This window comes from Melitaea cinxia, chromosome 13 (genome assembly GCF_905220565.1).
Source record: "Melitaea cinxia chromosome 13, ilMelCinx1.1, whole genome shotgun sequence".
Lineage (NCBI taxonomy): Eukaryota > Metazoa > Arthropoda > Insecta > Lepidoptera > Nymphalidae > Melitaea > Melitaea cinxia.
In genome coordinates this window covers 1,304,724-1,317,832 of record NC_059406.1, presented here as the reverse complement: position 1 = coordinate 1,317,832, position 13,109 = coordinate 1,304,724, and the positions used below count along the sequence as shown (strand labels likewise).

Sequence of the window (13,109 nt, the reverse complement as noted above, 5' to 3'; positions counted from 1 at the left end):
CATTTTAATACGTAGAATAAATTGCATGATATAAAAAAGGCGATTATGAGTCCTTGGGTTTTGTCTTAAATAAAAAAGGAAGGAAAAAAACTGATAGGTACAGCTTGTTTATTGTATTTTCTTTTAATCTTTGAGAGACATATTTTTACACATAGAAATACGCTTCGAACAGGAATCGAACCGGCAAGCGATAACGCGAATGGTTTCTTCGTCGAAAAACACTCAGACCTAGCTTAAATATAGTCTGACACGTACACACATAAATTAAATAAATTTTAAACAAATAAATTTTTTAAACCAAGGTTTTATTTTAAATGCGCTAAATAGAATAAATTACAGTTTTAATTTAAAACTTTTACTATCAATATATATTGATATTAAAATTTATTATATGACATAAAAGATTGTCGAGAGATTTACAGCATACAGACAGCATACAGTCACTTCACTTCAGCCTATCGCAGTCCACTGCTGGACATAGGCCTCCCAAGTTCGCGCCAAACATCCCGGTTTTGGATTGTACCTGTTGCGCTGGCGGTTGCGGGTTCGATCCCCGAACATGACAAACATTTGTATTGGCCATACAGGTGTTTTTCGTGGTCTGGGTGTTTATGCAGTCCTTGTGAGTCTCCCCACCGTGCCTCGGAGAGCACGTTAAGCCGTCGGTCCCGGTTGTTATCATATACACCTGATAGCGATCGTATTAATTTTATTAAGCTCTGATCCTTCTCCTACGTGGGGAAAGAGGCCCATGCTCAGTAGTGGAATATTACAGGCTGAAGCAATCCCGGTTTTCCACACACCACTGGCAATCTTACGAAGCATTTGCCAACACGCAGTCTCCACTCAAGGACACATTATACACATACATCATTCATCATCAACATCATTTCAGCCTATTCCAGTCCACTGCTGGACATAGGCCTCCACAAGTTCGTGAGAAAAATGACGCGAACTCATTTGTGTTGCCCATAGGCACCACTCTTTACTGCCGTAGCCACACAGCTTGAAGTAATTATAGTTAAAGTAAAATCGACCGAACCAGCGGGGATCAAACCTGCATCTCCGACTGACCGTGTCAGTGCTCTAGCCAATTAAGCTATGGAATGATGGTTTAAGCGAACCGTGGCGCCGTCTATGGTGAGTTCTTTACAGAAATTCGTAACTATTAAAAGTTTCATATTACAATGAAAATTTTTGACAGGAGACGACACCATGCTATTTTAAATTTCTACGATTTTATTTTTGTGTTACCCACACATTAGGAATTCTAAACATTTTTTAATATCATAATACGGAATGTAGATTCTGCTGAGAAGAATCATAAAGAAACTCCTCAGTTACTCTCAAAAAATACGATTGTGAAAATAACAGTTCAAAAATACGCGCAATGCAAAAATAAAACAAAATATTATAAAATTACCTCGTCGGAACATCTTCAAGCAATAGTTCTGTTTTTATTCTCATAAATTACGTTATGAACTCAACGCTATTCACGTAAAATTAATTTAACGAACTGTTAGAATATATATGATCATATTAAGATATTGATCAACATTATACTGCAGAAATTACGTGTAATTTAAAAAAGGTAAATTTTAACAACTACAATAGTATTCTACAAAGACTTATGTTATGAACATACTTGACTTTGACCGAATTAATAAATTTTATAACTTTTTACTTGATATACCGTTTTTATACATATATATTATTTTTTTTAAACAACTACATAGATCGACAAACAAGCTTACGGCTCACCTGATGGTAAGCGATTACCGTAACTTATAGTTGTCAGTGGTCAATCTGAGTGAGATCTAAAGAGTAGTTTTTAAGTTAACTCAATAATGCTTTGAACTACGTTAATGATGTACTCATTTTATTACTGTCGATGTATATCGAAATCGGTTTTTTTTTGCTTGAAAACACTAGGACAGTTAATTATCAAGAGTTAATAAAGTCTTAAGCTGAATTTTATGATAATGTATACTAAAAAAAAGCTTTTTTCTTTCTAAAATAAAATATATTCCAAATTCTGGGAAATGTCCACAGGTAAACGTCTATATATATACAGATTATGTACCTACTACTGTTTCTCGTATGTACCTTTTATATTATTTATCACCGGCTTAAAAAAGGCAGTTAAAAATAAACTAACATATTATATACTTAAAACTTATTTGAAGTTCTCAACTTTTTTTTAATGTGTTGACATGATAAGTTTTTACTGTGTACCGATTTTGACAATTCTTCTTTTAATCGAAAGCTGGTGCGTGGGATCCCGCAGATATGGAACGTTTTTAAAACATATAGTCATGTGAGTCAAGTGTGCGCACTTAAGCTTTGAAACCCTCTGACTCTCTGAAATAAAAATTATAATATAAATGAAATAAAACAGTATTTATTAGAGACTAGCTGCTCGGACCGACTTAGTTCTGTCAAAAATTGATAGTAATTTTTTTTTTATGAAAACCTTCCGTGGGCCTTAAGGAACATACAAAAAAAAATTGCCGAATCGGTCGAGACATTTTCGAGTTAAGCTCTTAGCAACATTCCTTTTTATTTATATAGAAGACCTTAAAAAAATACAACAATTTAGGTATGAAAATAATCAGCTATACTTAATAGTATAAATTCTTTAAACTTTAAGAATACAAAATAAAAATGCGTACACTTAAATGAGTAGAGAGGTAACATATTGTCGCGGATACATAAAGGACGTAAAGAGAAGTTGACTTTAAGTAGAATCTTTCTATGTACACATTATTCAAGTGTAACGCATCATAATTACGATTTTTTAAAATAATCGAGACGTTCGTGTATTTTACTTTGTTTTAAAATGATTTATAAATATGTAAAGCATGCAGTAGGCTTAGGGAATGAGCTTTTTAACGAATGAAGTAATATCTTTGATATAGGTATCCAACGGCTTTTAATTAAATAATAAAATCAAAAAGAACGTTATACGAATAGATTGCAGAATATAAATTATAAAGAACAAATTAAAATTTAAATTCATGACATCTATCAAAAATTATTATTATAAAAAAATATAAAAACTCAAAATGAGGTTTGATCACTATTCTGATATAAAAAGTTTGTATATGTTCGAAAACCCCAAAGGCTTCAAAATAAAAGCATTCAGTATACATTCTCTTCCTATATTACTAGTGGACGTTAAATCTTGATCTTAGTTATAAATAATAAAATATTAAAAATAATATTAACACAGAAGCACTGCTATATAACATAAAGTTGAGCAATTTCACTTCTTTCTGTGATTTTATTGATTTAAGAAGGTCACTTGATACAATTAAATCAGTAAACAGCAAGCGACAAAATAGTGAGTGAACAATGGTAGCATTGCAGGACATTTAAATACTTTATAAAATAATAATTATGAACAACATTGTCGATCACGTTCTTGGCCTCGACTTCCTGTTCGCTTGTAGTCTGCTAAGTGACAGTGTCTCGTTAAGGACTCGATATTGTGTTATTAAAGGATACAATGTGTGAAACGAGTGCACGTATGGACGGGAAGGTGGTCATCATAACCGGTGGCAGCACTGGCATGGGCTATGAAGCTGCAAAAGTTATAGCTAAAAAAGGAGCAAAGGTCATCATCGCTAGCCGAAATGAGGCGAAATTAATAAAAGCAAGAAATCGTATAGAACAGATCACCGGTAACAAGAACGTTTCATACAAACTTTTAGATCTAGCATCACTTGATTCTGTCAGAAGTTTTGCCAACGATACTTTGAATATGGAGGAGCGAGTTGACGTACTTATCAATAATGCGGGTGCTGTAGGACTTCCTGATAAACTGACAGCAGATGGACTTAATCTCACGATGCAAGTTAATTATTTTGGTGCATTTTTACTTACGTATCTATTGCTGCCCTTGTTAAAGAGCTCGGCTCCTAGTCGAATAATCAACACTTCGGCCTCGTCAATGTACATCGGACACATTGATTTCGATCATTGGAACGACGTTGAATACTACACATCGGTGGAAGTTTTGGCGAATTCAAAATTAGCTATGACGTTGTTTACGGCCGAATTAGATGAACGTTTTAGAAATTCAGATATAACAGCGAATACAATTGATCCTTTTCTAGTTCGAGATACAAATGTGTTAAATAATCTTCCAAGTTTAACGAAGAATATATCTCAATTATTTCTAAACGTTGTCGGTCAACCTAAAGAGGATGTCGGGAAGCAAATAGCGATATTAGCCGCTGATCCTTCGCTAGAGACAGTTAGTGGGAAACATTTTAAGTTCTGTCAAAAGTGGATTAATCACTGGTTAGTAAGTGATCGAAAATTAACTAAAGAGTTGTGGGACCAATCAAAAATTGCGGTAAAGTTATCATCTGATGAAGATTGGGAGGCGTATGACTATTGATTGTGGTGTATTTCTAGTTTTATATGGTTTTGAGTAAATTATATTCACATTATAAATAATAAATCGTTTTTCTATGATACTTATTAAATTGTTACAAAAATATTATTTCCATACATTATTCGCAATCAAACATTATCGCTTTTTAATAATCTACATGACCTTCAAAAAAATAATATTCAAGTAATGTTTCATAATAACAAGCTAGTTTTTTTTTAAGATGAAATGTTTTTGTCCAGCTAAAAAAATCATAATAACAAAAGATATTATAGGGTCCGTGATTTCTGTTTGGTAAAATGATATAATCTTAAGCATTTACTATTATATACCAGCTCCCCATCTGAAAAGCAATATCCCTTTCATTGTCAGGTTGTCTGGAAGAGATTGCTTTTTAGCAATAAGATCGCCCGGTTGTACAATTTGTTACTATAATTGCTTGTAATGAAAATTTTGTTCTTTTTTTAAATGTGCAATAAAGCATAATATTATTTTTACCTTATCTAGTGCTTGAATATTTGTCTGATTTTCGATAAGGGAAGTAACCACGGCGAAAAATATATGGCCAGAAAATGTATATTATATAAACACTCTTATGTTTATTTAAATGTTTATTGTAATTTTTATAATATGTTTTTGAAAACGTATATTTATATACTATATGTATATACATATCACATTAATTAAAATTTCATAAAAATTTCTAATTATGTGCCTCCTGCGGTAGTATATAAGTGAAGTTATACCCTTTTTGTGATGTGACTATCTATCCATCGTTATACCGTATCTAGAGTTATCCCCCTTTGAACCTTAAACTCATTATTATTGCTATCGTAAACTAGTAAAATTCAAGTAAATTATGTGAATAAGCGAGTGAAAACAAACCATATTAAATCTACAGGGTTATATTTTTATCTTCTTTTACCGACTTCTATAAAAGGAGGAGGTTCTCAATTCGACTGTATTTTTTATGTATATTATAGTTCAGAACTTTTGAGAGGGTAGACCGATTTCGATAAAAAAAAATAATCGAAAGATAGTGCGTGTCACTTGGTCCCGTTTAAATTTATTTGATATCTAACAACTACTTTTCGAGTTATATCTAATAATACGTTTTTACTTGACTATTTTTTCGTCGACCTATGTTGTTATTATACCGTATAACTTTTTACTGGATGTACCGATTTTAATGATTAATTTAATCAAAAGCTAGTGTTTATCGTGTAATCGCGTTTAAATTTCTTTGAGATCCGATTAAAACTTTTTAAGTAATCTTTGATAACGCGTATTTACTTGACTATTTTTTCGTCTACCTACGTTGTATTATTTTTCGATGTAATTGAAGTCGGTTTTTTTTCGTTTGCGAGCAAACTCAGTTATTATATTTAAGTAACATTGAGGTAGGATAATTATTCTAGAATTCAGACAAAGAAATTTTATAGGTGTACAGTAATTTAAGTTTACAAGTATCATTTATCACGTTCACGTTATTATAGCACTAAATAATTGTGACAGAAAGCTACAAAAGAAAATTCGAGAAGTTTACTTTTAAATATATAAATAAAATATTTACCAAAACTAAAATGTTAATTGAAAGACAATGTTTTACTCTACAAAAAAAAAATTCTCCAGTTGAAACTAACCAACTTAGATCACGAACAAGATTTTTTTTTTATATCTTGCTTTGCTTTATTACAACGTTTTTATTTGCTTGGGTTGTATGTATGTATGTATCGCTTCAGCCTGTAATATCCCACAACTGAGCAAAGGTCTCTTTCCTCATCTAGGGGAAGGATCAGAGCTTAATCCACCACGCTGCTCCAATGCGGGTTGGCGGATATATTCCCTACTATGAGTAACGATCGCTATCAGGCGTAGATGATAACAACCGGGAGCGACGGCTTAACGTGCTCTCCGAGGCACGGTGGAGAGGCTCAAGGACTACACATACACCCAGACCACGGCAAAAACCTGTATTGCCAATACAAATGTTTGTCATGTGCGGGGATCGAACCCGCAACCGCCAGCGCAACAAGCACAATCCATAGCTGTGACCGTTGCGCCAACGCGTACAAACGTATGCGTAACAATGTATGTATGTATGTAATGTAATGGAATCTTTAAACATGATTTTCACCAATTTCCAGAAGTTTGATTAATTTGAAACTTTGCACATGTATCAAGGACCAATGACAATGCAATAATTCAATAACAGGTTCTCAATATCCTTATTAAGACTGCCAGGATTAATAAATTCTTTCGTGGATCCTCTGTAAGGAAGTAAGAGAGATAAAGCTAGCGCGCGATATGCGCATGCCTGCAGTTTCGGACTTACTCTTTCGCTCGGGCACTCGATACAGCACAACTGAGGCAGATACTTTTTCAGGCTAGTTACATTTTTACCTTGCTTATTCCTTACTAGCTGTTTCCCGCCCGCTCCGCGTGGCGTAAGTTCGTGGGTTCGCTCCGCGCAGAATAGTTATTCTTTTATTGTTTATATTATTAATGGAAAAAAATAAAATCACTAAAATAAAAGTAGCCTAAGGTACTCCTTATTACATCAGCTATCTGCCATCGAAAAATCGAACTAAAGAATAAAAAATAAATTATATTTTAAAAATCTAAAAAGCCACGCTTTTATAGCTAATCATCGGAGGATGTTATATAATGATTCAGTCAATCAGTAAGTTTAACTTAATACAGTCCACTACTGGACATAAGCCTCCCCAAGTTCGCGCCAGAAATCCAAGTTTTCCGCAATCCCCATCAAACTTACACAGAATTAGCAAGTTGAAGTGGCAGTGATCTAGTCACCACTCACCTGTGTCGCAGGACCGATGGCCGATGGAGCAGACGTGTCCTGGAGTGGAGTGGATAGATATGGGACAATCTCCGACCCGCTGTACCAACGATTCGTATCATATATAAATTAAAATTAGTACCCAAAGGTCAGGCTTACCTAGTAGGGATTAGATATTACTAAATAATGTAACTTTAATTTGTAGGAATTGCAGTGACGCAGCGTACAGCGTGGTCGACCAAACTCTAATATTGAACTCTAATATTCACTGAACCCTCGCCCGGCAGTGAAAATTTTTTATTTGTAATTAATTTATAAGCAAAAAACGTTACAAAATAATAAATCGCTACTCACCAATTTTGATTAATACTTATTATACAAGATGTCAACCTAATTATAAGTATCATACTGTAAGTTTATATGTATAATACCATTATAGAAATAATTTAATTTAAAAGTATTTGTGTGTGTATTATACAAGTAAAAGGTCTAAACCGGTTTATTCGTCTTTTTTTATTTCGTAACCGATAATTAGAGCAACGTAATTATATTAATTTTTATCTTAAAATCTACATCAAATAATACCGTCTAGGATTTTTTTTTTTTGTTATTAAATAATAAAAAAGCCTTTCCAACCATATTTTAACTTTTTCCAACCACATTTCGCTTAAACCGAAAATAAAAATCATCATATCAAAAATTTCGCTCTAGCGGGTACATCGTTCCATAGCTTAATTGGCTAGAGCGCCGACACGGTCAGTCGGAGACGCGGGTTCGAATCCCGCTGGAGCGGTCAATTTTTGATATGATATTCAAAAATGTTTAGAATTCCTAATGTGGGGGTAACACAAAAATAAAATCGTAGGTATTAATAATAGCATGGTGTCGTCTCCTGTCAAAGATTTTCATTGTAATATGAAACTTTGAATAGTTACGGGTCTCTGTAAAGAACTCACTATAGACGGCGCCACGGTTCGCTTAAACCGAAAATAAAAATCATCATATCAAAAATTTCGCTCTAGCGAGTACATCGTTCCATAGCTTAATTGGCTAGAGCGCCGACACGGTCAGTCGGAGACGCGGGTTCGAATCCCGCTGGAGCGGTCAATTGTTGATATGATATTCAAAAATGTTTAGAATTCCTAATGTGGGGGTAACACAAAAATAAAATCGTAGGTATTATTAAAATATTTGATAATTTAAATAAAATTATAATTGTGTAACTGAAATCCAGTTTATTTCGTTTTATATTTATTCCGGGTGTTCTTTCTGATAGGTATACGATTGCGCCCCTTGAATTGAACTTAATCAGTCTCTATTAGCCTTCGTTGATTATACAAAAGCGTTCGATTTCATCGCACATGAACACCTTTTAAAAAATTAAGGAATACACATTACGTAGTAAATCAATATTCATGGAGCGGCTTGTCTGGGGAAGTACTTCAGTCAGTGCTAATTAACACTATCCTCAAGTAATGTTGTGTTTTCGTGGTAAGTTAGCCAGAGAGAGGCCAGAGATTGTAGGGAGGGTCAGAGGCAAGCGTAACGTAGTTGCAGGCGTCATTACATTACGGTAATCGATTATAATTACGTGGACAGTATGAAAAAATAAACGGAAGACTTGTTCAAATAAGAACAAACCAAAAAAATTGAAAATATATTTTAACTAAGTATTATTATTATTTTTAATATTCATTAAAAGTTAACACTGTACGAGTTATTGCCATACTTATATTGCTTTCTTATTTGTTTTTTTTTTTTCTTCACTTTATATTATTGCTTCACACTCTCCTAAAATGTGTGTATTTATATATTTAATGGTATTAAACCTAAAATGTTAGGTCAAATATTCAACATTTCAAACATTTTTTAAGCTTGTAGTTTCACCAATAGACTTAATATTAAAACAGCTTTTTTTTCAGATAAGTATAGATAGTATTTGAAATTTAATTAATTTTATTTTATGGGAGGATTTTTCTAAGTGGGTATTAACTTGTATCTGTATTGTTTATTTTTATCGAAAATAAAAAATTATCTAAAGATAAAACTACAGCCTTTATATGATATATTTTTTACCCATCCTAATGATTTCAACGTTCATTCAACTAAACATTGAAATAATAACAGTGGCCTTCTTCTACATTTACCTTGAATCAAGTTTTAACAGTGGCTCAGTCTTGAAATTACATTCTGCTTAGACAGTATCATTGAAATATATGGTAGGACATAATGCGTGTTTTGGACGATTTCACCGAATGTGAAAATGATGTGCAACTGGACGGTAAAGTAGCGCTTGTCACTGGAGCTACTTCGGGCTCCGGTCTAGAAACAGCGAAGAACCTAGCGAAGCGGGGCGCGAGAGTCATCATCGCCAGTCGCAGTGCAGCTAAATTAACAGATGCGAAGGCAGAAATCATCAAAAGTTCGGGGAACGAAAATATTGTTACACGCATAGTGGACTACGAATCCCTTAAATCTGTTCGTAATCTCGCACACGAGATGTACCTCTTCGAGCCCAGATTAAATATTCTGATCAACAATGTTGGAGCTATCGCCCTAGAAGATCGCCTTACGAGTGACAACTTGCATTTGATGATGCAAGTGAACTACTTCGGAGCATTTTTGTTAACTTTTCTATTGTACCCTTTGATGAAATCCTCAGCGCCGAGTAGAATAGTGAATGTCTCTTCGATATCTCTTCTCTTGGGATACATAGATCTGGATCACATGAATGACGTTGGTTGGTCAACATTTACATATTATGCTAATGCGAAATTAGCTGACGTGCTATTTACAGTGGAAATGAATAAAAGGATTCAAGGTAGTGGTGTAAACGTGTACAGTATGGATCCAGGTTTGATTAAATCAGAGTTTTTTAGAAACTCTAATAATACATTTTGGAAATCATTCTTGAATGGCGGACTCATGTTAGTGGGAAGATCTCCTGTGCGGGCAGCGCTCATGCCCGTCTTTATGGCAGTTGATCCAAGAGTATCAAATGCTAGTGGGAAACACTTTCGTGATTGTGCAGAATTTTACAGTTCTTGGTTTGCCCATGACCCAGTTTTGACGAAAAGACTGTGGGATGAATCCAAGAGATTGGTTGGAATAACACCTGAAGAAGACTGGGAGTTACATCCACTTACTAATATAACTATGAATAGTTAAGCGTTTTCTGTTTAACACTATTTTGAGTTAGTACTTTGAAGTTGTTTTTCGTAGAATTCGCAAACTGTTTTTGATTTATTATACAAAAGCTAATATTTTTAGTCTTAGCTTCAGAAATTAACTTAAATATTAATTTAATTATTATTAATAACTACTCGACTCGTAGACACTGTTCTCGTGTTGTAAAAAAAAAAAACAAAAACTTTATTCAAATAGGCTTCAAAAGCACTTTCGAATCGTCACTATACAAATTATAATTTTAAAGTTATTATTATTTTTAATAGTGAAGCTATCACCAATACGTAATACGATTCTGCAGAGAAAAACCGGCAAGAAACGCCGCAGTTACTATTTTTTAAACAATATATAAACTGTGTTTTAGTACAAAATTAGTAATATATTGCATAAAATACGGCGTCACTAAGTACATACATCTTTATCAATTATTTAATTATTAGCCTCAAAAAATTTGTCGTTTTTTGTTGGAAAAATACTGCAGACATTTCAGTTAGTATAAATTCCAAGTTAAACGGATTTTTTTTTACATAAAATTGTAAAAATATTTTGCTTCATTTTTATCATCTATTTTTAAAACACCACGGGTTCCCACTGTGTTATTTATGTAATTGCAATGTTTTGTGTGTATTTCGAGTTTGATCTTATAAATAAATAAAAATCATTTTGTTAAATTTTGTTTGATTTGTTGAGACAAATTTAAATATCGTTTTAATAATTGTTTCATTGTAGATTGAACTGTGCAAAAATATTACAGGATGTAAAGCGTCACGTAATGAAAATTCTAGTCTTAAATATTAGTTGGTCGTATTTCGATCTCAACGTGAACGAATGTTTGAAAGAAAGTTTAAAACTACTAAACATATCATCAAGGCGTTGATACTTAAGGTTAAGGCGTAGAAACGCTGCCTTATTTACACACATTAAGCAATAACTATGATACAAAATTAGTATACTTACGAAATAGTCGCCCATTAATGCCGTGCGCCTTAAGGGCCTCTTATCTAGTTCATTTTGGAATACTAGTAAAAGATACTAAAGACTATATTCTTTGTATACTTTATTGAAAAATAGTTTAATTTTAAACCATTTTTACAGTTTTAATTTTCAATTATAAGTTTCAAGTTTTGGAGTTGATAAAGAAAAGCTTGTTATATTGGACGAGGAAACAAGCAGCCTTTATAGCTATAATATTTTTTATAGTATTTTAAATAATTTAACAATTACAATATTGTCTTATGGTTTTAAGGGTAAATATGTCACTGTGATTAGAATATTTTATTGCAACATAAAACTCGCACTTACGATAAGGTTATTGTCATAACTTATAGCATACAACTATATAGCCTATACATTTCAATACTAATTTCAAGGTATCTATGATATTAAGTTACAAAGTTACATACAGAGGTATAAATTATTTTTTGTCTTAATAAGATCACTTAATCTCAAATACGCTGTTTGATACCACTTTGGTTAGTCTAACAAAATTACTGAGATATAAAAAATATAAAGCTAATAAAAATTGTATCGAAGGTTATATTGATAAAATATATTACGATATTGAATAAATGCGAACAGGACAAAAGTCCCTAAAATCAATAAAAGAAAAAAAAAACTGATTCACGTTTACAGGATGTCACTAACCGCTAGAGACATCTTTTAAATGCAAGAGAGAGGTTAGGTACAACTTAACTAACATAATGATACTCGTAGTATATTGTACGTGATCTAATAACTTCTTGTACCAAAGTAAGATAAAAACGATAATATAGTAACAATCAGTATCAACAGTTTTTCGTACCTGCAAGGTAGGAACAAAACTCAAGTAAAACCAGCAAGATAGTTCATTCCTGAACAGGAGGGCAAAAACCCAAGACCATCACGGTGGACGACGTGATCACGTAGGAATAAGCATTCAGACTAAAAGCGAATATTATAAAAATACAAATATCAAAATTGATGTGCTGTTGCATCTTTGCCTATATAATTGATTGAAATACTCCTATTATATAGTCCAGTCAGTTTGGCCATTATAAACCCCAATCTGCGGAAAAATTCCTAGTGAGCTGAATTTTTGTATACACCTTTATTACGGCGTTGTAATGAAGATCTGAAAAATCGACATTGATATTGTGCCAGTTAAAAAAGTTATAAAGGTCACGAAAATCAGTTTTTTCGCGAATATCTCGCGACCTATTGCTCGGAGGTCAACAGAGGTCAGTATAAAAATAGTTTGTCGTGAAATTACCTACACATCTTCATTACAACGCTTCAGCTCACTAGGAATTTTAACGCAGATAAAACCTAAAAATGACTGGACAAAATATTTACAATTCACGAGTTAAGAACTAAATATTTACATTAAATATTTACACATAGTTATGGTCTTATGGTACAAGTCATGTTCGCGTCGAAGGCTTGCAATATACTATTTTCTATATAATGCTGAATGCATTTTAACATAAGGGTCGACTTTAAAATTTTATTAGTGTTATAGATTCGAAGTTACCTATTCATAGTTTTGATGGCACCATTTAGATTATTAAAAATGGATCGATTAATATTTATATACATAAATATTTTTGTTAATTTTTTTTATTTTCAATTGTAATTATACGATACACGATGATGTATGCTTATAAGTAATGTGTTTGATCTAACAACCCCTAATTTACTTCTAAATAAGTAAAATAAAAATAAAATTAAATAACACAACTACATATT

The 13,109-nt window shown here is 32.7% G+C and overlaps 2 protein-coding genes across 2 annotated transcripts; both read left to right on the top strand.

Annotated features, from left to right (window-relative positions):
• Positions 1–3,429: 3,429 nt before the first annotated feature.
• Positions 3,430–4,468, top strand: LOC123659058 (retinol dehydrogenase 11-like). Its single transcript, XM_045594329.1, has one exon. The coding sequence runs from the start codon at positions 3,509–3,511 to the stop codon at positions 4,403–4,405; it is 897 nt and encodes a 298-aa protein (XP_045450285.1). The 5' UTR covers positions 3,430–3,508; the 3' UTR covers positions 4,406–4,468.
• Positions 4,469–9,428: 4,960 nt separating this feature from the next.
• On the top strand, positions 9,429–10,367 carry LOC123659209 (retinol dehydrogenase 11-like). Its single transcript, XM_045594461.1, has one exon. It carries the CDS (start codon positions 9,429–9,431, stop codon positions 10,365–10,367), a length of 939 nt encoding a protein of 312 aa, XP_045450417.1.
• Positions 10,368–13,109: the final 2,742 nt, after the last annotated feature.

Bases quoted from the DNA above. Each gene is read 5' to 3' on its own strand.
- LOC123659058 (XM_045594329.1), top strand. From the start codon at position 3,509: ATGTGTGAAACGAGTGCACGTATGGACGGGAAGGTGGTCATCATAACC.
- LOC123659209 (XM_045594461.1), top strand. From the start codon at position 9,429: ATGCGTGTTTTGGACGATTTCACCGAATGTGAAAATGATGTGCAACTG.